This window comes from Equus quagga, chromosome 13 (genome assembly GCF_021613505.1).
Source record: "Equus quagga isolate Etosha38 chromosome 13, UCLA_HA_Equagga_1.0, whole genome shotgun sequence".
NCBI classification, from domain to species: domain Eukaryota; kingdom Metazoa; phylum Chordata; class Mammalia; order Perissodactyla; family Equidae; genus Equus; species Equus quagga.
This window is the reverse complement of record NC_060279.1, coordinates 39,332,475-39,359,331: the sequence shown is the minus strand read 5'-3', so window position 1 is coordinate 39,359,331 and position 26,857 is coordinate 39,332,475. Positions and strand designations below refer to the sequence as shown.

Sequence of the window (26,857 nt, the reverse complement as noted above, 5' to 3'; positions counted from 1 at the left end):
GAGGAATGAAACCTAGGAGCATGCACCCAGGGGCTAGCCAGGTACCACCTAACTTCAAGGTCCTCTGGCTTGAAGGGCCATAAAGAGGGAGCCAACCGGAGATCTACCTCTGGCGTCAGTGGTTGTTTCTAAATCCTCTCTCCTTGGGAGCTTTAACACTAAGGCCAGCTACCCCGGGAAAGCTGGGGTCATTCTACTGAAAACAGACCTGTGAGCTCAGGCAGCAGTTGCCCCCTCACCTCCTGACTCACTGCCAGGCCTCAGCATTGAGGAAGAGCAGTAACTTGTCTGGCCAGTCAGAGCCCCTGTCTCCTGATGCTGCGGCAGGGCCCTGGCCAGATGGGAAGGCACATGAGGGCACATGTGCTGCCGTGGGAACCTACATCCAGCCTAGACTCCCACATCCAATGCCAGGTACAAAGTCTGAGGCTGGGGGGGCCCTCAATGGTGCTGAGAAGATGCAAAAAGCGTAACAGATGAAAGAGCCTATGTCCCCAAGAACTCCCTAGAGCCCCAGCCACATCCCAAACAGCAGCCAACCACAGGGTTTGATATGATTTTTTTATTAACATATAATATATTTAATAAAAAATAATATCCACTCTGGCTCTCTCCTCCATTGCAAGGGGAAGAGTAGTGAGGAGGGGCTGGCACTGCCCACCCCTAGGCATCCGGACAAGCCCTGCCTCCGGGGCTCCCCTCTACCCCCTGCTTTCCAACAGGCTCTGACCTCCAGACAGACGGTTCAAAGTTACAAGTGCTTTAGGCTCTCCCTTGAACTCCCCCCAGGCCCACCCCTTATGCAGAATTCAGGGGCCACCTGGACAAACCCCCCACTTTTTCTCATTCTTGGGATCCCTCATTCATGTTAGAAAGAGGATCTAGGGGCAGAGAGTGGAGTCTCTACTGGCCAAGGGGAAGGGAGGAAAAGGACAGTGATGGGGGACAGGGCTAAGAATAAGGGATGGTGATGAGGCCCCCTCACTGGAGCCGGTCACTGCGGAACGAATCCTCCACAGCTGGATCAGGCAGCAGGGCACAAGGGTCGCTCAGCATGTTAAGCCCTTCCAGGCCAAGTGGCTCCATGCGCAGCTCCTCCTCCAGCCCCAGCCCCAGGTCCAACCCAGCTGTTGAAACCTCAAAGCCGGGCACTCCAGCCAGGGCCGCTGCAATCTCCTTAGAGAAACCTGGGGAGGAGTCTCCTGTGTGGGCAGAAGAGATGAGTGAGGAGCCCATGCCCTGTAACCTCTTCCAAGACCCACCAATCCCCTGCTGCACCAGCAATCACTTTTCTCCCTCCTTCCATCCCCCCCACCCCCACCTCTCACCTGTGAGGATGATGTTAGGCCCTGAGCCATGGCGGGAACAGTGGGTCAAGTTCTGGTGGTTGAGAGCATGGGGGTCTTGGGGGCCACTCACCGGCCCCTCACTCCCTAAAAATCCAGGCCCTTCGGAAAAGCCAGGGGGATCCAGCCCCAGGCTAGCTGATGAGCTCTCCATGCTGAACTGCTCCAGCTATGAACACACAGATAGACCTTGAGGAAGTGGACTTCAGAACAGGGTGTTCCTGCATGTCCCTGCCTAGCCCTACTAACACATCCCCCTTTGCCCAGTAATCTTCACCCCCCAACCCCAGGAACAAAAGCAGACACAGATGGAGATGGCAGCAAGCAGAGCAACAGACACAAGTACAGGGCCCCAAGTAGGCGAGGGCACCGTACCTGCTGGGACAGAGCACGTGCATGCCAGGAAGAGAACGGGTCAAAGCACTAGTCATCAAAGAGCAAGCTGTGTGGAGATAGCTGGGGGAGAGGGGCAGGAGTAGGGGTCAAATGCAGGAAGAGAGGAGCCCCAAGTTGGCAGTGCCGGGTTACCCGGGGGAAGGAGGATCTCCCCCAACTAGATCTCCCAATTCAGAGTGCAGTGGCGACACCACTCAGGCCCCTTCGACCCACCCTACCCCTCCCCTGCTTCTAACCTAGGGAGCTGGGTACTCACGTTCCCCAGGCTGAAGTCACTCATTGGCCGGTGGTACGACTGTTGCCCGTGGCCACTGGAGCTGGGTGGGTACAGTGTCCCATAGTGTGGCTGCCGGCCTGGGGGTTGCCCACCTGAGGGCTGCACTGAGCAGGCCTGAGAGGGCAGTCCTGGCTGCTGTAGAGGCTTTGGGGTAGGTGGCTGGGTGGGCAAAACCAAACTTGGGGGGCTGTATGGATATGAAGGCAGCCGCTGGTCAGTGGGCAGTTTACTGGTGTCCAGGGGGACGCCCTAAAGAGAAGCGAGGAAGAAGGGAGAAGCTGACCCCTCAGCGTGCCCCTCAAGAGGACCTCTTAGGGCTTCCCACCCTCTTAAGCTGCAACCATCTTCAAAACAAACCTGACAGCGTTCTACTGGGCGTCCCTGGGGTTTGGTACAATTACTCAAAAATGCTTATCAAAATGAAAGTGACTGAGTGAGGCTAATACAGGAGAATTTTGAAACCACTCCAGAAGTAAACTATTGTTAAAGCTGGGTACTTTAACTATTATTAGTAATCAAGTACTTGTGACACACCTCACAAGTGACTGAGGCATAACAGTGAACTTGAAAACTGTTGTTCTAAAGCCTTGAAGAGGCCAGAGGGAGTGGGAGAAGAAGGGGGGAAAGAGGAGGAAAAGAGGGAGGAACTGAAGTTAGGCTGATTCCAAGCTCCAAGAGAGCAGAGTCCTTGCTGGCCTGGCCTTCATCTTTCCTACAGAAAAGGGGTTATGCGTAAAGATGGAACACAGAGCACACATTCCAGGGAAGGGTCATGGGGGAGGCAGGGAGAGCAGGGCAGAGGAGAGGGAAAGAAGGGCATTCAGGCAAGAGGAGAGGGGAGCAGAGAGCAGAAAGAAGAGAAGGATGAGGAGTGGGGGAAGGGATATGAATCTGAGCACAGGGGAAAAAGCCCTAAACTAAGAGTTACAGTTCTGGTCCCGACTCTTCCTAACTTGCTGTGTTAACTTGCGGAAGTTACCTTCCCTCTGGACAGTCTCTTCATCTATACAGTGAAGGGACTGGGCTCCATGATGTGACAGTCTCTGACTCTATAGAAAGCTATGAAAGGAGGAGGGGAGATGGGACAGGGGATGGGACAGGATGGAGGCATGAGGAAAAAGACAGACAAGAGAAGGAGGAAAGGAACAAACAAGGGAGGAAAGGGAGAGGATAAGCTCCTATTTGTCAAGCATGCACCTGGGCTGGACGTTGTGCTAAGCACTCTATGTGGGTGCTTTCCTTTGATCCTTACAATACCATCCTTGTTTTATAGATGAGGATGCTGAGACTCACAGAAGTTAAGTAACAGTCCAGAAGACTGCTAGTAAGAGATGGAGCCAGGATTTGAACCAGAAAGCTTAACCCCAGGGTTTGCTCTCTTAAGCCAAGAGGAGACAAGATAAAAGATGGGGCAGGTAGAGGAGACGAATGGAAGGGGATGGATGAGACGAGGAGTATGGAAGGAAGAAGAAGAGGTACTTGAGGAAAGGAGGGTGGGAAGGGAAAGAACTTGGCAGAAGAGAAGGGGAAGGGAGACACACATGTAGGGAAGGCAGCCATGCATACCTGAGTGATGGAAGACAAGGTGGGTGACATTGTTGGCGAAAACTGTTTGGGCAGCTGCTGTTGGGACCTTCTGGCGTCGGCTGGGCCCGCGGGCAAACTCAGGGGGCTGAGGGGCACACGGCGGTGGCGGGGAGAGGCCCCAGGGGTAGAAGCTGGGTAAGGGGGGGCACCCAGCACAGGAGATGAAGCAGAGGAGGAGGAAGAGGAGGAGGAGAGGGCCGGGGCACTGAGTGAGGGGTGACTCAGGGAAGTGGTGGGCAGTGCATGACGGGCCAAAGAGGAGGCAGGCAGTGAGGGGTGACTGTGGGAGCCCTGGAGCTGGGGCTGAGGACTGCTCAGGGAAGCCTGGAGGTTGGGATTGCTTAGGGAAGACTGCAAGGATGGGTGGCTGAGAGGTGAATGAAGTCCTGCAGGCACAGACAAAAAACCAGAGATGCCAACATTACTGATGGGAACAAGGCCCCTTTCTGCTCAGAATGAGTAGCAGTGACCAGACTATGGAAGTGGCAACACAATGTCCTCCCTACTCTCTCCCTGACAGTGAGGCTGGCATTGCCCACTTGGGGGCTGCTCTCCATCTTCTTTCTAGCAAAAGCCACATCTACTAATTCTCACTGGCAGAAAATGGCAGTGAGAGAATCCTTGGGTGGACAGGTGAAGGGCTGGTGTGGGCAGTCACAGGAGGATCCCAGGTACTCCAGCGTCCCACCCCTTCATCCTCCAGCCAGGCAGCACCTCAGGGACACATGGCCAGGACAACCACTCACCTGGCACATCATAGCCTGGGCCCAGGCCTAGGCTCCCACTGATGCCCAGGTGGGTCATGGTGTGGGTCAAATTGGAGGTACTGTTTCCCCCACTCAGGCTGGGGTAGGCTGTCTCCTCTGGGTCCAGAGGGGTGGGCAGCGGTGGGGGAAAGTGCAGGTTGGTGAGGTCAGGTAGGGAGCCTCCCGTGTTCATGGCAGGTGGGAGGACAGGCACATTGGCAGGCTGGTCAGGAGACGGAAAGATGCTGGAGGAAGGAGAAGAAAACAAAGATGTAATTGGTGGCAGCAGTGGTCAGGGAAGAGCAGAGATCAGCCGCCCACATTTCCCTTTACTCCCCCTCCCCTACCCCCTCAACCAACCTCACAGAGATACTTACTTAATTCCAGGGACTTCACAGGACCGAGGGCGGGAGGATGATGAGGATAACTGAGGAGACAAGGAAGAATGTGGACAATGAGGACAGTGCTCTGTGGAGGACCCTAGAAGACTCGCCCCGTGGAAATAAGAGGGTAGTGGGCCACGTCTACCTTCTTGGCATCCCATGGCTTCAGCAAATGCTTGTCATCTAGCAAGTTCTCCTCAATAGCAGGGACTTGAAAGAGAAAGACCAGTGATGAGAGGGTTGGAAAAGGAGCCAGTAAGGCAGATAGAAAGCAGAGGCAGGCAGGAGGGAGACCAGCTCCCTGGTCCTGTGGAAAGCCCACAACACCAGTCCATTCTTTGGCATTCAATACCCACAAGTGGTGAGAAACACACACCTTTGGAGTCCATTTCACCATCCAGAAAACCTGCAAAGGATGTGGTGGAGTTGGTTGCAGTGTTCATCTGCCTACCTGCTTCAAACAAAAGCTTCATGGCTGCTCCCACCTTGGGACATGGCCACTTACCTCCACGGCGGCTGGGGAGGACACTGGGAGGTGCAGGGCCTGGATAAGTGTCCTGAGGGTTGGGGTTCATCACACTTGTGTGAAGGGCAGAGTCAGAGCTTGTCCTGTTGGGGGAACAGAGATGGGCTGGCACTAGTGACCTGCTCAGCAGGGGAAAACACTAGGTGGGCCGGAACAGGGCAGGAGTGAGGGAGAAGGGCTCCAGAAACTACAGGTAAGAGGAGATGTGGCCTAAAGAAGGCAAGGGCCATCACCTGTTAAGTGCAGATGGTAGTCGAAACAACTGCCCTTTCTCTGCAGGGAAATTGCCCCAGGGCATTGTCCTGTGATAGAAAAACAAGGTCATGAGGAGGAAGGCTTAGCAATGGACAAGACAGCAGGCATGGGGGTTCAAAATGTGGGGCAGCCAAGGTGGAGGAGGAGAGGGCTGGGCACTGAGGATCATGCCTCTTTCTTTCTGGTTCTTCTGATATCTGTGACCCATGAACTCTCTCCCCCAATAAACATAGGAGAGCTAGAAATTCTCAACTTCTATCTGCCAGGACAAGCTGAATAAGAATCTTGGAGCCCAGCAACTCTGCTGGGTATGAGTATTAGGCATGAGATAGGCAGAGGAAGGGTTCAGAAATTGGAGTGCCAGAATACTACATCTGGCTCCTGCTCTCAACAGGAGACAGCCATTTTCACCTGCCACCCTGCCGTTCTCCCCTCCCCCTTACACACACACCCCAGCTAGCCACAGTTACCATTGGTCCTGCCCTGGCTGGACTGGGAGGCTTGGCCACCCGTGTCAACATGGCCAAGACTGGACTCTGACCCACCTATTCCACCAGCCCCCACCCCTCCCAGCCCTGCTGTTATGGGAGGAGGTAAAGCCTAGCCCAGCAAGCCCAGCCCCAACCCAAGCTCCCTCCAGAGACATGTCAGAGAGTGGGCAGGAGATCCTGCCTGCCCTGGACACTGACCTCCGCCAGCTGGACTCCGGGGGAGGAGATAAGTAGGCAGGACTGTAGGGAGAGCTGTCAATGTGAACAGCACCAGTTAAGGAAAAAAGCGAGGAGGAGATGGATGGGATAGAGATCAGATGAGAGAATGATGGATGCAGCAGATGAGTTATTTCAAGAAAGAAATACCTTTCATCTCTTCTAAAAGAAGCAACAATAGGGTCAAAGATTGGAACTGGAAGAAGGAATGAGGCATAGGGGAGCTGAAAAAATATAGAAGAATATCTGGGCAGGGCTTGGGGGAGACAGGTCTGTGGAAGACTCTGAGACTGAAAGCTAAGAACAGAAATTTGAGGACAGAACCAAACCCCTGCAGCAGAAGACCTATCAGGGAGCCCGGCCTCTGGCAGCAGAGAGCAAGCTGAAGTAAGGCAGTCAGAGCCAGCCAGAGATGGAGGGCACAGACTCAGGAGCACAGGAGCCAGTGCTGGCACATGGACCAATGGTCACTTTTCAGGGAGGCTGGGTAAAGGAGAGCTCCTGGAGGAGGATGGGACTGGACAACACTTAAAATCTCTTCCTACCATGCGTTCCGGAGGAACCCCATCCCACCACCCTCCAGACTCCCCAAACCCTTGTGAAGGATATGTGGCGGGGGTAGCGGCGGAGCGGGGACACCATTCTTCGAGGATCTCGCTGCACCCGTTCCACCAGCCCGTGGTGCCGAGTGCTCCGAGATGAATCCAAAGGTGAGTGGAGGGGGCTCTGCCAAAAGAGACAGGTGAGTCCACAGGGGAAGCTGCCTGAGAGCCTGCACTCCCCGCTGGCTGGTGTCCACTCACCTGGAACTCAGCCAGGCCACAGCCAATCTGGTTAACGTTGGGCAGAGAACCACCATAATGGGAGCTCCTTGTGTATGCCAGTCGCAGTTTTTGGGCCTGTAACTGAGAAATGGACGACAAACAGGAGTGTTCCAGAGGGTCCTGAGCACTGTTCCTGTTCCTTTGGCCACCCCTGCCATCCCTGTCTCAAGGAAATGCTACTATAGCTGCTGCTTTTGAGAGATTTGCCAGCAGAAAAACCAGTGCTGGGGGAAAGATCCACTGAGACCTGGCACAAACAGTCCGCCTAGCTCTTCTGCAGGCTCCCCTCATCAGTGACATCACTAATGCCTGGCACCACCCTGCCAGGCAGGGCCTGACACTATGCTCAGTGCCTGACCCAGTTGGCATCAGTCTAAACAGAGTCCTTGAGGGGCTTCCAGGAGCCCCCAGGCTAGTCACATGAGTTTAATTCCTGGGGAAGGGCGCCTAATAGGCATCTCTGCTTTCCCTTCCAGATGCGTCCAGAACTAATTGGAAGATGCGGGGAAGGACACAGGTGGATGCCAGAAAGCCATCACTGCCAGCCTCTTTCCTTCCCACTCTGGAGGGCACAGGCTTCTAGGCTCTGCCACTTGCCCAGCCTCAGAAGGCGACACAGAGCCTGCACTTTCCGAACTAGAACATTTAAGGAATAATGGTTCTCCTAGCTGGAAAAAGTGCCAAAAATAAGAAGCATTCTTCTACCTAGTCCTAAAGCCCCTGAATTGGCAGGGGAGCCTGGAGAACGGGGGTGAGAGAGGGAGCAATAGCTCACTCCAGCCCCTGGCCTTATCCCCACTCTGGGGAGATACGTCTGGCACTGGAGTAGGACAGCACAACCCTCCGCCTGGCATGGTTTTAGTCTGTCTACACATCTCATGTCCCTCTGTGAGAGGTGAGCATCTACTTCTGAGGCTCGGCCACTGCCACCAGCCAAATAAATAGACCCAAGGCAGCTGATGACTGGTAAATTCTAAGAGCTTCTGGAGATCACACTCTTGTGCACAGGCCAACATCAGAATTTACTTTCTGTTCCAAGAAGTCAGCCCAGTGAGTTTAGTGGGCACTATGCTGACCGTTGGGCCACTTCAAGACTGCTATTAATGTAAATGATAACCCCAGCCTCTCAGCAATATAGGCCCCCCTGGCCATGTATGCCTCAAATGAGCTCTCCCAGACAGCCAGACAACAGGCTGAGCCCCAGGTCTCTTATCTCTAGCTTTAGACCCTTGGGTGTCCAAGCCCTGGCCATGTATACCCACTAGACTTTTATGTGCAGCAGAGAAGTCACCCACCAGGGACAAGCTAGGCGGAGGGAGCCTTTTGACAGACCAAGGCACTACAAAAACAGAAGCCCCAGCTTTGAATTTCTCACAGCCTTTCTTTGCCCATACAAGCCCTAAGATCCCACCATGCCTCTCCTGGAGTCACAGTCTAGAGGGCAGGGCCTCAAGCCGTCAGCTGGAGATCAGCCATTTGCTCACCTTCTTGCCTCTGCCCCCACCATAATCAAAAGCTCCTAAAGGGAGCAGTCAGCAGTTAGAGACCATGATCCTCATGGCAGTTAGAGGCAGTTATGCACATGCACACACGATTTGCTTCCCTACCTAACTCTCTCTGGTTCTGACTCCCACAAACTAGGACACATGGTCTCTAGAGACTCAAAGGGGAAAAAAAACACAAAAAAGACTAACAGAGCCAAGGGAGACACAAACAGAAATACAACCAGAGTCACAGTCATAGACGCAATCACAGACAGTCAGACCAGCAGAAAGAGCTTTGAAATGTGGTAGGTATGTTCTACCATTTCCCCTTAAATTCCTTCTAGCTCCTTGCCCTGAGGGATCACTGCAATATCCTCACCTGCTGTTTTCAGAATAATGTGTCCCTAAAGTAGGATACCAGCTGGGCAAACTCCCACCCCTTGCTCCCTCTGACATTCAGCCCTGGGAAGCAAGAAACCAAGGCCAAAGGGACTTCAGAGGCAACTCTGCCAGGATGCCTTCTTTCTGGAAGTTCCCAGGAATGAATATTCCCTACATATAGAAGATTCTCCAAGGCACCCCATAACTGACCCATAAAGCAGTCATCTCCTTAGAAAGCTCAGCAAACCATCGGGTTCCACATTACCAACAGCCAACTAGTTACCTGCTTTCGAGATTCAAAGCCCTACCTCTCCTCCAAGGCAGCCAGGGCAAAACACCAAGCACCAGTCTGTGAGCAATGGACCTCACCTTCATTCACGTCAGGAAACCACAAGAAGTATTTGAAAAAGGAAGCAAAGGGACGGGACGCAGGAGGGGACTTCCTGCCCCACTATACCCAGCGCTGCTGCTCAAACCACTCAAGGGGCCCTTTCCCGGAGGTACTAAAGTGCCAAGAGTGGCACAACAGGGCAGAGGAACCAGATTGGAGGAGATTACTAACTCTGAGGAGCCAGATTAGGGCAAGAACACCAAGACCCCAACCCAACATCGGGGATGCTTCAGCAGAGTCCCCGAAAGGACTCAATCAGAGATGCACAAGGACCACCCACCTCCAGCCTCCGCCGGGCTGCAGGGGACTATCTCCTCTCTCTGCCCTCTCCCACCTCACTTACTCGACCCCTGCTCATTCCCAAACCCCCAACCTCTCTTGTGCTTCAGCCTCCCCAACCCCCACCCCCCGGCAAAATCCGTCTTCCTGCCCCTAGGCCCTCAACCCGCGCCTCCCAGACGGAGGCGCCCGCTGCCCCTGCCGCGTTCCGCCTCCTTCGCTGAGGCTCCCGCTCCCGCCCCGCCTCTCGGCTCCCCGCTCCATAACTTCTCTGCTCTGCTCCGCTCCCGCTCCCCGGCGCGGCCCCTTACCCGGGTGGAGCCGATGTCCATCATCACCTCCTCGAAGGCCGCCGTCTCCTCGGCCTGACGCTGCTTCTGCAGCGCGATCTTCTCACTAAACTTGCGTGGATTGGAAGCTGAGGCCGTGGCCGAGCCGGGCCCGTTCGCCCCCGACGTCGCCATCTTCCTCCCCTGTCCCTCCCCGCCACCCTCCCAACACAAGCCACGGCCTGCGCCGCGGGCTCCGGCCCGGCTCTTCCAGCCGTAGCCGCCGCCGCCGCCTCAGCGAGCACCGCGAACCCGGCCCCAGCCTAGCCCTGACCTGTTGCGCGCGGGGACCGCCGGGAATTGTAGTTTGTTTACGTGACTCCTTCACAGCTCCGGTCACACAGCACGGAGGGGAAACGCACACCATTTCCCGCCATCCCTGTTGACTCCGGGAACTGGGAACTTTGCTCCTCCCTCTCGGCTCCTCCCTGCGCGGGGCAAGCTGGGAAAAGTAGTTCTAAATTGGTCCGTAGTCTATCAACGCGAAGGGGCGAGGGATTTAGGAGACAGGAAAGGAAAAGAGGAGGAAAGGGAAGGGGTGGAGACAGGGAGGGAAGAAGGAAGAAACAAAAGAGGAAAAATTTGGTCATCTTCAGAGAAGGGGACTAGAGGGGCCTGAAAGAAAACAGTGAGACCCGGGAATTTAAGACAGCTATAAACATCTGGGACTCATGCCTTCTCAGACTGACCATGTGCCCACCCCTTTCCCAAGACAAACGAATCAGATACTGTACAGCTGTATAGAAACATCTTTTATTTGGGTAACATGTCCCAAAACAGGTCAGTTAGTAAAATAGATTCTAGAGAATATGGCCCTATGCACAGCCCTCCCTCCCCCAAAAATAACCCTGGAGGTGAGTCTTCCCGGTCCCCCTTGGGCTCCTCTAGTATAAAAAAAGTTTCGGCAGCTCAGTGTTTATCGTCTGGGCCTGGGGCACCATGCCCACATTCAGTATTCCTAGGGTGCAGCAGTGGTAGGGAGCCGTAGGTCTGCCAACCCTACCCCTACCCCAACCCAGCAAATGTTTCTGCCCCACCCCAGGATCTGGGACCAAAATAAAGAGCAAGCAGGCCCCTTCCACTGAGGTGCTGGGCAGGGCTCAGTGCCATCACTGTGCTTTGAGAAAGAGGGAAGGGATTTATTTGGCACTTTAAAAATAGGAGTAAGCAGGACTGGAAAAGCCATAGAAGGTGCCAAAACTGGCAGGAAGAGGCCATTTGGCACTAGTCCCTTGGGAGAAAGGAAGAGGGAGATAGATATGAGAGTAGGAGCTAAGAAAAGTAGGAGGGGTCCAATCCACTAGCTGAAATGGGATAGAACCAAGAGGACTGCTGACTCTGGGCCTGTGCCCGCTCTATACCTCTATCCCACAGCAGCTGGGTGCCCACTTCTGGCCTCCCCACTGTCAGTTTGTCTCTATGTATAGTGTCTGACTCCTGATTCTAGCACTCAGTGTCTTCTCAATACTGTCCCTTGATCATGTCTCTAGTGACTTGACCATCCCTTGTCCCTTAGGCCTTGTCGCTTGGGCCCAGTCCCCTCTCATTGGTCAGGTAGTTCCAAGGCTCCGTCCCTATCTCCCATAAAACTCTGTCGTCCTCAATTCCTCCCTTCTCCACTCCTTCCTATTCCCCACACACTGGAGGAGGGGAGGAAGGTCAAGGGAACCTGACACCCAACCTCCCCTGCCCCTCTTGGAGCCCCCTAGACTTGGATGAAGAGCAGGCCAGTGAGCAGGGCAAAGCCTGCTAGGAGCAGAATGACCTTGAGGATCCTCTGCTCAGAAGTGGCCAGCTCCTGGGGCAAGATTTCCAGGAAGGTTATATAGAGAAAAGTGCCAGCCGCCATGCCCTCCAGCACAGACTGAGCCAGCTGGTGCAGTGGCCCAGCTGACTCTGCCAGAGCTGCACCCAGCCCAATGCCCAGAGGTGTCATGCATGAGAAGAGAATCCCACAGCCAGCCACCACTTGCGCTCGCAGGTGGCTCTGCAGCAGACGCAGGGACAAGCTGACTGCCAGGATACCCTTGTGGAGCAGCAAAGCCAGGCACAGCTCCATGGCCCGAGCCCGGTCTCGCTGCAGCCCCACCGCCAGCCCCTCAAACACTGAGTGCAGGGCGAGGGAGAAGACCAGTACACAGGCACGCAGGGCTGAAGGGGTTGTGGGAGCTCCGCCTGTCTGTGGGACCCCTGACCCATCATGCCAGTGCTGCGGCCCACCATTTGCTGTTCCCAGCAGAGCCCTCGTCTCCTCTCGAGGCGGTGGCCCCGACTGCTCCTTGTAAGCCAGCGTGATCTGCTCCATCACCAGGACAAGGAAGAAGCCCATGGCCAGGATGAACTCTTGCAGGGGGAACTGGAGCTGTGGGCAGAGAGGGGAGCAAGGAGTTCAGGAGACAGGCCAAGAGTGGGAAGGGGGAGTCAGATGCAGAGTCTAGAAGAGTCCCAGTTACACAGACTTGGGGTCCCATACAGACACAGGGCCACTCTTGGTCACATAGAGATACAGAGTCACTTGGTGACAGAGACACAGAATGCTATACAATCACAGATTATGGTGTCACTCAGTGTTACATGTAGACCAAGATTTCTCAACTTTGGCACTATTAACATTTGGGGCCAGATAATTCTTTGTTGTGGGGCTGTCTTGTGCACTATAGGATGCTTAGTAGCATCTCTAGTCTCTACCCATTAGATGTGAGCAGCAAGCACAACATCCTCTCTCCCAGAGTTTTTTTTTTTTTGAGGAAGATTAGCCCTTGAGCTAACATCTGCTGCCAATCCTCCTCTTTTTGCTGAGGAAGACTGGCCCTGAGCTAATATCTGTGCCTATCTTCCTCTACTTTATATGTGGGACGCCTACCACAGCATGGCTTGTTAAGCGGTGCCATGTCCACACCTGGGATCCAAACCGGCGAACCCGGGGCTGCTGAAGCAGAACGTGCGAACTTAACCGCTGCGCCACCAGGCTGGCCCCTCTCCCAGAGTTTTGACAATCAAATGTCTCCAGATATTACCAAATGTTTTGGCGGGGGGGAGGGGGGCCTGCAAAACCACCCCAAGTTGAGAATCACTGATGTAGATGTACACAATGTCACATGTAGGCATACAAAGGGTCACACATTGGCCCACCTTCCCAAGTGCTCACACACAGAGCCACATACTGTCCCAGAGACATTCAGGCTTACACACAGTCACACGGAGACACAGGTCACTCAGTGACAGCCACATGGAGGGTTACATCCAGTGTCACTTCCTTAGTCTTAGGGAAATAAAGGAAGAGGCCAGGGCGCTTTCCTCATGCCACCACCCAACTGTCTCGGTTTTTCCTATGAGCCTTATGCCTTGGACTTGATCTTCCCCACATCTTACTTCCTTGGGCTATCATCTTTTTGATCAGCAACACCAGGCCCCTAGGAATTGCCTACTACCCTTCCCAGGCCTACAGGGATCTCTATCTCCAACCCCTCAGGAAAGTGGTGAGAGGGTGAAGATGATTCTTGGAGCACTGTTAACTTCCTGGAACTGAGAAACCCACAGAGTAGGTCACACACCTGGTAATAAGGCTCCTCACATTGTCTCACAGGGTACATCATAGGGGTCACAAAGGGACTGGGTGGGGAAACCACAGAAAAAATTATGCCCTGTAACTAAAAATCACAATTCATAGGGTCACATGCCAAGAGCCTTCCACACAGTCATGGAATGACACAGGAACAGATCCACACAAACCACTTCCCTAGAGGTATGTAACTGACCATACCCACACAGACAGGACACATGCAGCTGGCCAGTGCTCACCGTTACATGCAGGGCCGCCAGGGCCTTATCTATGGCAGCCAGGTAGTCAGGCAGCAGGTCCAGGAGACAGGTAGCCAGAAAGACACCCCCTGCGAAGCAGCTTACTAGGCTCAGGGCTTTTTGGCGGGAGGCTAGGCAGGAGTGGAGCACAGAGGGGAATGAGTAAATGAACCCCCTCCAGGCCCCACTATCCCAACCCAAGCAATGGTCACTCTTGCCTTCCCCTCCTTAGGTCTCCTTCCAAGCCTCAGAGCCTTCCCACCCCAGGCATCCGTGGCATCAGGGAAAAGGATAGGCTCACCTGAGGCTTCAGGGTTAGCTCCGGGCCGGCGCAGCACACAGATGGGCACCAAACTGCACATGAGAGTGAGCAGCAGCAGCAGCACCAGGGCCCCCAACTTCACCTCCAGTCCCACAGGTACCGGGGGCTCTGAGGCTACCGCCTCGGGTCGCCACACCAGGAGCTCTGGCTCTCCCCAGGGCCCCATGGTGGCTGTGGTAGCTCCAGTGACTCTCAGACCTAGGAAGACAGAGTGATTGGGGGAATGGTCACTAAGGAAAAATGGGGCCAAGGAAAGGGGAAGGCTGGTCAGCAGAGTGCAGCTCCCTCATCCCAGCCACTTTCTGTCCTTCCCCCACCCAGTGTGACTCATCTACTCCTGTACTGGGAACATTCCTCTTTCCCCTCAGACTTTATCCTTTCCAAGTGACTTATTCAGAGTCCCAGCAAGGGGGAAACTGAAGTGTGAGGACCGTGTGGCTATCTCAGCACCCTTTCACCTGGAGCTCCTAGAGGACTGAGGAGCTGGGGTCCTCTAAGGAAAGCAGAGGCCAGGTCCCCGCTCCAGGAAGGAATGGATGAAGCGATGGGGCTTCGGGGCTGTGGAAGGATGTCGTGGGTAGCTTCGTGGACCACCTGAACAGGGCGAGTTTGGGTGCGGGATCACTCTCCCCCTCCGGTTTCCCCAGCGCCATCCCCCCGAAAGCAGAGAGCGACCACTTCAGGCCATAGGCTGGGACGCTGGGGCAGATAACTACAGAGGGGCTCTAGGGGTCTGGGGTCTGGGACGGGCTGACACAACAACTGAGGGCGGTGTCTGGAAGTCCGGGCTCCGGGAGGCGGGTTCGAGGCCGCCAGCGTCCCGGGAGGCAGAAGAAGAATGTGAGAGCCAGGACTCCGGCTCCTAGGCCCCGGGAAGGCGGGCGGCAGACACAGCTCCCGCTCCCGGGGAGGCCTCACTCACCTCCCGAGGGTCTCACTACGAGGCATCCGCGCGGTTCCGGCCGCCAGTCGGGAATTCCCGCCCCCTCCCCATCGCTCCCCCTCCCCCCGCGACCGCTGCGTACCCGCCCCCGCTGCCAATGACAGCGCCCGGCGGGCGGGACCCAGCTGGGAGTGACGTGAGCTAGGAGCAATCGGAGACCAGCAGCGGGAGACTGGCGGAGGCGGGGACCCGGGGCGAGTCCTGGAGAGCAGAGGAACGGGCTAGGGAGCGGACTTCGGGGCTGTGAGCCTAGGCTGCTGTGTGGAGGTCTGGTGGGCCGAATCTGGCTGGTCGACAAAGGCTTTGATCGATTGAAGATTTTAAAAGAGGAAGCTGGAAACCCTGCGGGCAAGGCCCCTGCCCCATACCCGCCCCCGCATTCCCAAGTCTTCCGCTCCCACAGCTCTAAGGATATCTTCCTGGTCTTGGGCCAAAGTCTTCTTACCTATCTCTTAGAAGATTCTAAGACTCCCTCTGTGCACCTTGGCGCCAAAGCGAAAGCCTTCCCTTCTTAGGACTGATTTCCTTGCTTGACTTCCTTTGCCACCACCCACAAGAAAGAAAAAAGACAAGGCAGAATTGGAAAAGGGGGATGAAAAGAGAGGGCAATTCTGGAAAGTCATCCCTTCCTGACTGCCAACGGCCTGAGCGGACTTCTCTGCAGCCTTCTGCCTTCAAGTGGGTATAGAAGTGGTGGGACCCATCTCAGGGGGTGCTGAAACCCAGCTCAGTGAAGAGCTTTTGGAAGTACACTCCAATTTACCATCATACCATGCCTCAGGCATCTGGCCAGGTTCTCTCCAAACACATCTCCAACTCTCCAAGTCGTCTCCCTCCAGCCCTGCCAGAGTTTTCTGTTCCATGAATGCACCAAGGTGTTTAACTCAGGGCTTGCACTGTTTCCTTAGCCTAGATCCTCTTGGCCCACATCCCTGTGCTACCAGATCTAGCCTCATGGGAGAGGAGGATACAAAGGAGGAAAATAAAGAAGGAGGCTCAGCCTATTCTTTTTTGCAAAGGTGAAAACGCCTCATTTCCTAAAGGAAGGACAGGGTGATCCCTCTGATAAGGTTCAGGACGTGGAGGCCAGCAACTTCCTTAAGAAAAGGGGGAATGGGGGCTGGCCGAGGGCATAGTGGTTAAGTTTGCATGCTCCACTTTGGTAGCCCAGGGTTCGTGGGTTCAGATCCCAGGCGTGGACCTACACACCAGTCATCAAGCCACATTGTGGAAGCATCCCATGTATAAAATAGAGGAAGATTGGCACAGATGTTAGCTCAGGGCCAATCTTCCTCATCAAAAAAGAAAAGGGAAAATGTAGGACTTCTTGAAGGAGGGGGTCTAGGAGAAAGGAATCATATAGTACTCTAAGATCAGGATATAAGTGAAATGTGTATTGGTGTCCCATCATTTAATAATAATTATCATTGCCATTCCAAGCTCTTAATTAAAAGATAAAAATTACTATTAGAGGCAATTCCAGACTATTCAGGGGGATATTATGCATGCTATTGCTTTCCTGTGGCAAACTGTGTTTTCAACAATATTGATAATTAGTAACACTAACAAGGAATCATGAACTGGGAGTCAGGACACCTGAGTACTAGTCCCAGCCGTACCTGTGATCTTAGGCAAGTCATTTTCCCTTTCAGGTGCTTGACAAATCAGGTGGAACAGAGAAGTTAGACTAGCAGATGATGCCAGAGGTCCCTTCCACTTCTAACATAAATGGAAGCTGACTATATTTCCCACTTAATCATCTCTGCACATGTAGCTTGCCGGAAGCCCTTTGAAACCTTGATCTAGGAAAGATCTAAGCAAGGACAGCTCTGCTTTCCTTAGAACTCTGCATTAGTCCAGGAAGCTTGCTTTGTCTCTTTACTTCTCCAGCAAGATGCAGGGAGAGAAGCAGAAAGACAGAGTTGGGAAATTTGAGAAAGCCCCAGCAGGGTAAACCAGGGTAGTTTAGTATAGTGCGAAGAATATGGACTCAGGCATTCCAATCTTGGTTCAGCTACTTACAGAGTAATTTTGAGAAAGTTACTTAACCTCTCTCTGCCAGCTATGAGTTGCTATGAGAATTATACAAGTAACATGAAAATGTCTGACCATACAGTAGTTACTCTGTAAGTATTAGATCCTGTTCCAGTTTTTACCCTTAGCCCGTTCAAACTTTCACAAGAAGAGCAGTTTGAAATCTGGATCCACACCCTAACTTTCCTGCTTTATTCACCCAGCTATGCTTTATCTGGAGCTCTACTGGGGAGGCTGGCAGGCAAAATCATACCTGTATCAGGATAGCTCCATTATTTTATTTAAAGTGTATTCCTGGGTCATCAATCCCTAGACCAAGGCAAAAATCCCGAGTTTTGGTATTCTCCTTTCTAGTCATGGATCTCTATCTCCTCATCGGTCAAATTAGTAAAATATTACCTGCTGTGTTTACCTCAGAGCTGTTGTGGATTAAGTGAGAGAACAATGTTTATGAAAACATTTTGTAAACTGTACAAATGCAGGACACATACTGCTGTTGGTAATTAAACAAGAAGACAAATTCCCACATCAAACCCAAATGACTTTTTAACCTTTCGCAGTTTTCCAGACCCTTGTCCCTCCGTTTGTTAAGAGTCCTGTGAGCATGTGTGTATAACCGCTGTTCTTTATCAGTAGCATGAGGCACAGATTACGGATTTGGACAACGCGCCATTGCACGATTTTCCGCCGGCTGAGTCAACGCTCTGTCACTTAACTTGGGTCAACAGGTTATTTACTCCAGCCTAGGTAATAATCTGGGTTTTGGAGTCACGTGGCAAGCGAAACCAAGCCATACCGCTCCCACCTGTATTCTCAGAACTTTGCCCCAACTTCCCTACTGTTTGTCTTCTGGTTCTTACTCTCCCTGTGGTCCCGCGGAACCCAATCCCCGCGGAACAAATAAATCCTCCGGCCCCATTGGCCTCGCTCCCTCTCCGACAGCCCATTCTGACCAGTTACGCTGGAGCCTGCCTCGAGAGGGTGATTCCATTTGCTCAATGCCCTGCCCCTCAACCCCTCACGTCTTTAGCTTCCAATCAGACTCAACTGTGGGACAAGCGCCATGGGGTGGGGGAGGGGATGCCGCCGTAAATCTTGGGCAATTCTGTTGATTCCTTCCTTCTTTGTTTTCAACCCTGCCACGATCTCCTTCATAAAATTGATGGCCGGAGAACAGTCACGTCCTGTGCTCCAGTCACAACCATTTCTAGCCTTCCCTGAGGAGCCACCAAAACCCTCAGGAAGATTTGCTATCGCGAGGAGAAACTGAGGCAAAAAGGACGAGGCTGCCTAAGTTTTACTTAAGTCGAGTTTGCGGACGCTGAGCCTTTTAACCCCTTGCTCCCAGATACAGTGCCCCTACCGTGGCTCCTGGCTAGGTGCAACCCACTTTTTCCTGGTGTAAGGCTGGGGGCGGGGTCTAGCTGGGCAGGTCCAGGATGCGAGATCCTGGAGGAAAGAAAAGGAGCAGTGTTTGGGGCCGTCAGCAGGCTAGGCTGGCTTGGCAGGGCTGGACTCTTCCTAAGAGGTAATATCCAGGGGGGGCCCATTTGTCTCAACCAGAGAGATAAGGTGGGGGGCAAGATCTTCAGGTAACAGGTGAGGGGGCTGTGCACGTGAAGGGTTAGAGGAACCCAGAAGCTGTGGGGGGTAGGGGGTTGGAATGCTATCATCCTCTCTCTGCAATTCTCCTCTCCTCCAGTGCCTCCCAGTAGAAGGATGGATTTCAGAACCCCTGAGCTGCTGGACATGTGGCTAGAGCCCCCAGAAGATGTCTTCTCAACAGGATCCTTCCTGGAACTGGGATTCCACTGTCCACCTCCAGAGGTCCCTGTGACTAGGCTGCAAGAACAGGGGAAGCAAGGCTGGGAGTCCAGTGGGGGCCTTGGCTGTGTGAGTGTGATGAGTGGAAGTGTTGGTGGGTTGAGACACACCTCTGATAAGAAGCCCAAGAGGCTTCAGCCTCCACATGGAGAGAGGTCTGAAGACAGAGCCCCTAAAATAGACATGAGCTGTAACAATGCCTATGTCCAAGGATAGAAGGGACTGAAACTGAAGCATGAAGGATCAAGGTTGATGTCAGGTAACATTTCCAGAATTCTTTCCTGTAAGCATCTATACCCTCTTCTACTGTAGGGCCTTCAAGAGAGTGAGCCTGAAGATTTCCTGAAGCTTTTCATTGATCCCAATGAAGTGTACTGCTCAGAAGCATCTCCTGGCAGTGACAGTGGAATCTCTGAGGACCCTGGCCATCCAGACAGTCCCCCTGCCTCCAAGGCACCCAGTTCCCCTGCCCTCTATGAGGTTGTCTATGAGGCAGGGGCTCTGGAGAGGATGCAGGGGGAAACTGGGCCAGCTGTAGAGCCCATCTCTATCCAGCTAGGTCAGTGTTCTTTGTGGGAAGAGGACAATGGCCCTTCAGGTCTAGCCCTAGCCCTGGGGTTAAGGGACTAGCGCTAGTGCCCAACCTGTGCCACTCCCAGACCCTGCTGTTGTCAGGGGTACCCTCCATCCCTTTTCTCCCAGCCACCTGTGTCTCCCTCAGATCAGCGGAGCCCACCACTTTTGATGCCTGATGCCTGCATGGTCAGTGAACTGCACCTTGATGCTCATGCCCACATCCTGCCCAGAGCAGGCACTGTAAACCCAGTGCCTCCCGTGACCCTGGTGAGTCTTGGGGTCAACTGGATCCAATACTCTCTGATACACACATAATATACCCACACAGATGGGGAAAGGGGGTAAAGGAGGGGGAAACTGATGCTGAACTTTGTCCTAATTTTTGCGACGTCAGGCCTGAAGACTGGGGAGACATAAGCAGCTTTAAGAGCAGGAAAGGACAAGGGAGGCAGAGCCCTTGTGGGTAAGGTGATGATAACTCAGTTAAGGAGAAGGTGGAGTGAGGAAATCTGGGACTAGGGCTCAGGAGAAAGCCTGGACCTCTATGCATTGTTTGTTCAGTCAGGGCCATTGTCTCAGCCTTGGGTCAGGAAGTAGAAATGGGACAGGCCGCCTGGAAATCCAATTGGTTACTGGACACAGGGTATAGAAGCAACTGCAACTACGTTTCCACTGGAACATTTGTCCAGGGGCACCCACTGCCCAGGGCTACAGTGTAGGGAGTAACACTTCAGATACCGTCCCCAGGCTGGCTGGGCTGGTTCCTGCAGTGGGGGCGCAGAGGGGACCTTGCTCATATCACTGTTCCTTCTTTTATCCTGGAAAGGACTCCTTGTGTGCAAAAGGCAGAGAACAGGTTCTGGCCTCCCTGGAAATCTGTGGTTGAAGCTGGGGCCAGAAGCCAAGCCAAGTATCTTAGAATCCTGGGCTGTGGGACATTAGAAAGTCTGATCTTTCTAGACTTGAGTTGCATCGAAAACACTGGGAGTTTGTGGTTGTTTTGTTTTTTAAATAAAACCCTCTAGGCCTCATTCTCAGAGATTTTGATTGGTGGATTGCGAGGGACACCCCTATAATAGTTCCACCAAATAGTTGCAGGAGCAAGAAGGGAGCATCAGGAAAAGGCAGATGGAAGAAATGGTTTAGCTAAAAGCCAAAGACCCATCAGGAGGCAAAAGCAAAAACTACTTCCTGTTAAGTCACAAAGTGAAGCATAAACCTTTCAAAAAGGAGTATTAGAAAGGCAAGTTACTCAGTTGGCAGGCTCATGTTAACCAGACGCCATCTACCCTCCCCATGCACTTTGTGATGAGAAGTAACTCAGTCTGGTTACCCTTGGGGAGTTCTTTGAGAGGAGACAGAGCTTCAGTCTGACAAGTAGGGCTCAGACCCTAGGGGAGAATGGGTCACTTCCCCAGGGAGCTCCCTGTGGTTGACCAGGTGACTGGATAAAATTCTCTGCCTAGTAGAAGTTAATGGCTGAAAGGGAATCATTTGCCTGCTGTAAAATAAAGCCTGATCTTTGCCTGCTGTTAGAATTAACCTTAGTGAGTTCCTCCACATCCTCTTCAAATACTCCTAAAGTTTGGGGAGATGTGCTCTGGAACACAGGCCCTCTCTAGCTTGCTCACAGTGCCAACGTCCTAAGTCTGTGGGCAAAGGATATGACAAAACCTCCTCTTGTTTTCCTTCTCAGCCTCAGGAGGTCCCTTTGGCTTGATCCAGAGCCCATCTGAATTAAGGTCCCTGCCCTTCACTTCACTTCATGATTATTCCTCAGTGCAAAGGGGAACAACGTCCAGAAGGCATGCAAGGGGAGCAGCCTGGGCCATGGAAATGGGATGACCCTTTCCCCATTCTCATCACATCTCTTCCTCTTCCCCACCAGCTGCCCTGTCAAACCTTATTCCTAACAGATGAGGAGAAGCGTCTGCTGGGGCAGGAAGGGGTTTCCCTGCCCTCTCATCTGCCCCTCACCAAGGTAACATGCTTTCACAAAGGGCATCCCAACCCAGTGGCCCCACCATGGCTTCTGGAGAGCCAGAATCGCAGGGGCGAGTTGGGGAGTTGGGAGAGGTTAAAGCCCCAGGAATAACATACCCTGGCCCCCAGGCAGAGGAGAGGGTCCTCAAGAAGGTCAGGAGGAAAATACGTAACAAGCAGTCAGCTCAGGACAGTCGGCGGCGGAAGAAAGAGTACATCGATGGACTAGAGAGCAGGTATGTTTGGACTCACATTTCTGGCTTCCCATGCACCTCGTCTGGGCTCCCTTCCTTACTAAGGCAGGCAAGGTGAGGGACTCACATGATTGCAGAGCCTTGGTCTACCCTTCCACACTCCCTAGGGTGGCTGCCTGTTCTGCACAGAACCAGGAACTACAGAAAAAAGTCCAGGAGCTAGAGAGGCACAATATGTGAGTGAAAGCATAGTGTGTGCTTTGGGGGGAAGGGTGTGGCCCACAGGGACACCATTCTTGGGCCCTGGTTCCCAGATCTAACTCTTCATTCCTCCTTCCCCAGCTCCCTAGTGACTCAGCTCCGCCAGCTACAGATGCTCATTGCTCAAACTTCCAACAAAGCTGCCCAGACCAGCACTTGTGTTCTGGTACCATTAATCTACTTTCCATCTCCCCTTACCTCCCCCATCTTCTGCCACACTTCCATCCTGATACCCCTACTCCCTAGCCATACCAATCTTCCCATCCCTCATGACCCTAACTGCCCTGTGCTCCCTTTATTGTCCCCATAGCCCAAGTGTCCTCTTGCTTCTTCTCAGATCCTCCTTTTTTCTCTGGCTCTCATCATCCTGCCCAGTTTCAGCCCCTTTCAGGGTCTACCAGAAGCTGGGCCTGACGATTACCAGCCTCATGGAGGTGAGAGGCAAGGGCAGAGTGGGACTCTGTTCTTCAGGGTAGTCAAGAGGGGGAGAGAGGTCCTGTCCTGTCTAGGATCCCCTGCCCAAGGGAGCACTCTACTACTGCCCTTTTTCCTTCACCCACAGTGATTTCCAGAAATATCCTGACTCACAAGGACATGACAGAAAATCTGGAGACCCCAGTGGTAGAGTCCAGATTGGGGGGGCCACCTGGGGGCGTAAATGGCTCCACAAGTACACTACTTGAGAAGACAGGAGGGAAGCTAGGCCCCAGCCGGCGCGTCAGAACTGTGCTGCATGCAGATGAGATGTGAGCTGGAACACTTCCTGTCCCATTTCCCAGTCGCAGTAAGGAATCAGGGCTCCCCTATGGTTTTGCTTTCCCCTGAGATTCCCACTCAGCGTTCTTTGGCCTCAGGGGTCTAAATCACTTCAGGACACCCTAGATGTCTATATCCTGAGGCCCATACCCCGTGAGGGGACACCTCAAATACTTTTGTCGTGTATCTGTGATTTTATTTCTTCTTTGGGCTTAGGGTTGAGGGGAAACAGAAGTTTTGGTTGAGAAATAAACTTTTTGCTAAAACTGTATCCTGAATGTGGTAAATGAGTAGTAGAGGGGGGAAAGATACGTGTTTGGTAAACAGGGCTAAAGTTCCCATCCCCTTTCCCTCTCTGCCTCCATGACTTCTGCCCCAAACCAATTACAGTAGAGAAGGAAACTATTTTACTCTGTTTATTGTGCTCATTAATGATCCAAAGGAGGAAGATGGGAGAAAGGGGGTGCCACCACGAGGTTCCAAAGAACCAGGGGCATAAGCCAGTCCATTCTACTTTCTCTGTCTGAGGTAGGGTCGCTAAGACCCATATAAAAGGGGAGCAGGTAGCTATATGGACTCGATTTGCTTCCGGACCTTTTCCAGAGCCTTTCTGTCCAGCTGTCGCTGACGAATGATGACAAGGCAAGCGAAGACCAAGGCCACACCCACGACAGCACCTTCAAATTTCCAGAATAAGTGTTGTTCCATCACAGCTGAGCGGCAGCTGAGGGCAGGAAGAAACAGTTATTCCCAGGGAAGGTCAGATAGCCTCACTCTCTAATCTCTCTTCTACTTCAGCCTAACCAAGATATATCCAGGGGCAAAAGAGAAAACCAGATTCAGCCTTCTAATGTGTTTACAGTACATAAGTCCCACTCCGATATATCATTTCATTTTCTGGTGAGGGAAGCAGAGCTGGTGTTAACCAATTTTACTCATGAGAAAATATGACCAGTAATATAGTGTTGAGGAGTAGAGTTGGGACTTGAGTTCAAGTAATTTGGCTCCAATATGCCATGCTACTTTTAGACCAAGAAGAAGAGGTGGGACTATCTACCTAAAGTCCTAGGAGCAGAGGTGAGCTAGGGGGTTTCAAGAAGAGAAATAGCACTTGCCTTTTGAACTCATTCCTCTTAGATGAGCTGCATGTGATTTTCTCCACATACCCTGTGGAACCACACTCAGGGGTGGTTTTCTGCCAGGAGAAAAGGACCAAAGCACATGTTAGGAAGGGGCAGCAGGAGAAGCAGAAAGGCTGCCAGTCGAAGGGGCAGGTGCCCAAGTGCTATGGCTCAGAGATGGTAGGCAACAGAGATCTAATGAAGAGTTCTGATGGGGATGGTGGAAGTGGCGGCTGCCTGCTTAGAAATGTGTGTTAGAAAGAACATTCCAGGGGCAATAGTCTAGGAGAGGTGGGGACAGGTTCCAGAGCCTACTGGATTAAAAATGAACATAACATGGTTATTAGCTAAACATTGCCTTAACTTGGAAAGAAAAGGGCACATTTTCGGGGGCAGATAAGTTAAGATTTGGACATATACTGAGACTGCGAGGAAAAAGACGAAAAGATAATGCAGAGGCCCACTTAGTAAGACTTAGGGACTGATTAGATGTGGGAAAAAAAGGGCCAGAAAACAGATACTCACAGCCTGGAAACTAGAACATGGAGCACACTCTTCTGCCACCACAGACTCTTCCACCAGCCAGCACGGCAAATTTGAGGCGCTCACTAAAAGGGAAGAGAAATGCCAGCCCCAGACCTCATTCAGAAAATATTTCTCCCAAAGCTTCTGCCCATCCAACTTCCCAGCACAGCTGAATGCCCTCACTCTCCATGGTGCCGCCCTTTTCCACCTGTGCTCTTGGTATATGGGAGGATGTAAAAACGAAACAAAACTATGGGGGCGCGGGGTTCTCAAGCCATCACCCACCTGACAGCTTCTCCTCCCGCACCGGCGCGTCTGCTTGGCTGCAGCGGGTGAGGGGGAAAAGCGCAAAAGTCAGAAACCAGAAACCAGACCCCCTCCCCCGCCACCTCGCCTCCGCGGTGCAGAGACACAGTATCCCTCATCTCCGGGGACGGCGACGACCCGCTCCTCCCGTCCCCCCTTTTTCCCTGCCCTCAGCCCCTCCTCACCAGAGCTTTAAGGTGACAGCGCAGAGCAACCAGCAGAGGTGGCGGCCTGGGGGGAGGCCACGCCTCCCCGCGCCCGCAGGCATGGGGCGCTCAGGGTCGCGCCTGTCCGCTCGACTGGCCTCGTGCCCCGGCCGGAGCGCAGAGGCGGCGCTCGTTCCGCAGCCCTCCGGAGGTTCCAGGTCAGGGCTGCGAGATGTTGGGGCTGCCTATAGGGCCAAAGGCTCTATCGGGGCGTCCCCATAGCCACGGCGAGAAGCCAAGGCGCATCGGTCGTTCGGGGCCGCGCGCTCGGTCTTCGGCCGCTCGTCGGGCCTAGCAGCCCCTCCCCTGCGCTCCCGCTCGCGGCGCGGCCATCTTGCCCCGCCGAGGATCCCGAGCGCGGGCCGGTCGGCGGGGGCGGGGGCGCGCGAGCTGCAGCCTGTCGGGGCTTGTAGTCTTCCGGGTGGTGGCGGCCGTCACGGCGCCAGTGCGACGACCGCGGCCATTGGCTCGCGCCGCGGGGCATGCTGGGCCTGGCAAGCCTCCGCCGGAGCGGGAAATGGCGGCTGTGAGGCTTGCCTGCTCTCTCCCTTCGCTGCTCCCTGGGCTGTCGCCTCCTTACCCATTCTGGGCTCGGTCAGCAGCGAGACGTAAAAAAGAACAATCCGTCGTCCTCTCAGGACTTTGCTCCCTCCTTAAAACCCGCGATTCACCATTCAGCCTCAGCCTTCCGGACACTCTTCCCCATCTCATCCTTCCCGCCTCGGTGGATGGTCAAGGGAGAAGGGGGGTTGGCGGCCCAGGGATGGAGGCGAAACTGCACTTTCTCCCGAGACCCACAGTGAACCTGAAGGCTTCCCTTGTCTCTTTGCTCCCACTCAGCTCTAGTACTCAGATGTCACCTTCTCTTAGCTTAATTGCTAAATTACTCCCCAGAACTGGTCCTTTGAATAACCTCAAATGTTCTCGGCTCTCTCTTGCTCCTATATAATGGAATAATCTTTAGTGCAACGAGGAAAGTATGAGATTTGAAGTCCCAATGAGTGTTGTGTCTAAGGTGCTTATGAGCTATGTTACTCTAGGACGGTATCTGGTTCTCAGTGTTCAACATAAAATGGAAATGCTAATATGCATTTTTAGGGTTTTTTGGCGAGATGCAAATCACCTGTGTATGAAAACACTTTCCTTATTCTCTTCTAATTATATTGCCTCACATTTGTATCATACTTTTTGAATGCAACATTTAGCTCATTTTGATCCTCCTCAGTAATCCTGAGGAATCAGAGTTGGTATTATCCCTGCTTTATGAGTAAGCTCAGAGTATAAGTGACTTGTCCAAGGTCACCCAGCTAGTGAGTGAGAGCTGAGGCTTGAGCCCAGACTTTCAACTCCAGGGCTAAGGATTTATGTCTGTTTTCCATCCCTATGCAGTTAAACCTTGATACATATCCAGAACCTCAGTGACTTGACCCACACTCTGGGTTCATGCTTTACTGTCTGGGAACATATTGGTCACTATCCTAATGCTGCCAGAATTGTCCTAGTTTTACATATATGTATGTCAGCAGCCTCCCAGACAACTGGATCATGTGAGTTTTGTTTTCTTAGATGCTCAGTAGATAGATAGGAGGTACTTAAAATAAACTTTATATAATAATAATCTGGACCCCACTTCTCCAGATCAAAGGGCTTATCCCCATACTTGTTTCTTGCTAACTCTGTTCCACATTCTCCTCCCCCATAAGTTTTTCTAGCCTAAAGACCACAGCTCCCTCCTCTCCCCAACAGCCCTAAGGACTAAAGCACTTTATTTTGGGATTAACAGCGTATCTGGCGCTATATCCCATAAATTCTATCTTCCCCCTAAAACTTAAAGCTGGCTTCTCAAGAGCAGAAACTATCAGTCTGTGGAAAGATCATTGGGTGGGAGTTGGGAAAAAAAAAGCCTGGTGAGGGCTGAGCTTTAATTTTGCTTGAGACTATTTATGCATTCCTTTAAGTTAATTATCTGCCTGTTTGTGTCAATAGTGGTATGTTGGGGCCGGCCCGGTACTGCAGCAGTTAAGTGTGCAGGTTCCGCTTCGGCGGCCTGGGGTTCGTTCGCTGGTTCGGATACCGGGTGCAGACATGGCACCG

At 53.0% G+C, this 26,857-nt stretch overlaps 4 protein-coding genes across 10 annotated transcripts; 1 reads left to right on the top strand and 3 right to left on the bottom strand.

Annotated features, from left to right (window-relative positions):
* Positions 1-547: 547 nt before the first annotated feature.
* On the bottom strand, positions 548-10,334 carry CRTC2 (CREB regulated transcription coactivator 2). Of its 2 annotated transcripts, XM_046683386.1 has the most exons (14): positions 9,894-10,333; positions 7,027-7,128; positions 6,833-6,949; positions 6,206-6,267; positions 5,495-5,563; positions 5,241-5,344; positions 5,112-5,141; positions 4,881-4,945; positions 4,730-4,779; positions 4,353-4,597; positions 3,586-3,992; positions 1,999-2,268; positions 1,329-1,515; positions 548-1,202 (listed from the first exon to the last, which is right to left on the bottom strand). In XM_046683386.1, the coding sequence occupies exons 1-14, from the start codon at positions 10,044-10,046 to the stop codon at positions 982-984; spliced, it is 2,082 nt and encodes a 693-aa protein (XP_046539342.1). In that variant the 5' UTR covers positions 10,047-10,333; the 3' UTR covers positions 548-981. The 2 variants fall into 2 exon arrangements, with proteins under 2 accessions (XP_046539342.1, XP_046539343.1); XM_046683387.1 differs by lacking the exon at positions 5,112-5,141 and having other exon boundaries at positions 9,894-10,334.
* A 314-nt stretch (positions 10,335-10,648) lies between these two features.
* SLC39A1 (solute carrier family 39 member 1) lies at positions 10,649-15,041 on the bottom strand. 2 transcript variants are annotated; one of them, XM_046684154.1, is made up of 5 exons: positions 14,957-15,008; positions 14,493-14,628; positions 14,014-14,232; positions 13,713-13,843; positions 10,649-12,273 (listed from the first exon to the last, which is right to left on the bottom strand). In XM_046684154.1, exons 3-5 carry the CDS (start codon positions 14,198-14,200, stop codon positions 11,617-11,619), a joined length of 975 nt encoding a protein of 324 aa, XP_046540110.1. In that variant the 5' UTR covers positions 14,201-14,232; positions 14,493-14,628; positions 14,957-15,008; the 3' UTR covers positions 10,649-11,616. The 2 variants fall into 2 exon arrangements, with proteins under 2 accessions (XP_046540110.1, XP_046540111.1); XM_046684155.1 differs by lacking the exon at positions 14,493-14,628 and having other exon boundaries at positions 14,957-15,041.
* A 3,070-nt stretch (positions 15,042-18,111) lies between these two features.
* CREB3L4 (cAMP responsive element binding protein 3 like 4) lies at positions 18,112-22,874 on the top strand. 5 transcript variants are annotated; one of them, XM_046684281.1, is made up of 10 exons: positions 18,112-18,390; positions 18,714-18,838; positions 19,148-19,394; positions 19,557-19,678; positions 21,300-21,392; positions 21,524-21,630; positions 21,756-21,824; positions 21,931-22,015; positions 22,187-22,283; positions 22,412-22,874. In XM_046684281.1, the coding sequence occupies exons 2-10, from the start codon at positions 18,731-18,733 to the stop codon at positions 22,597-22,599; spliced, it is 1,116 nt and encodes a 371-aa protein (XP_046540237.1). In that variant the 5' UTR covers positions 18,112-18,390; positions 18,714-18,730; the 3' UTR covers positions 22,600-22,874. The 5 variants fall into 5 exon arrangements, with proteins under 5 accessions (XP_046540237.1, XP_046540236.1, XP_046540234.1 ...); XM_046684280.1 differs by having other exon boundaries at positions 18,112-18,539; XM_046684278.1 differs by having other exon boundaries at positions 18,114-18,390; positions 18,714-18,904.
* A 132-nt stretch (positions 22,875-23,006) lies between these two features.
* JTB (jumping translocation breakpoint) lies at positions 23,007-25,124 on the bottom strand. The gene is made up of 5 exons (XM_046684282.1): positions 24,743-25,124; positions 24,537-24,574; positions 24,252-24,334; positions 23,721-23,800; positions 23,007-23,329 (listed from the first exon to the last, which is right to left on the bottom strand). The coding sequence occupies exons 1-5, from the start codon at positions 24,823-24,825 to the stop codon at positions 23,173-23,175; spliced, it is 441 nt and encodes a 146-aa protein (XP_046540238.1). The 5' UTR covers positions 24,826-25,124; the 3' UTR covers positions 23,007-23,172.
* Positions 25,125-26,857: the final 1,733 nt, after the last annotated feature.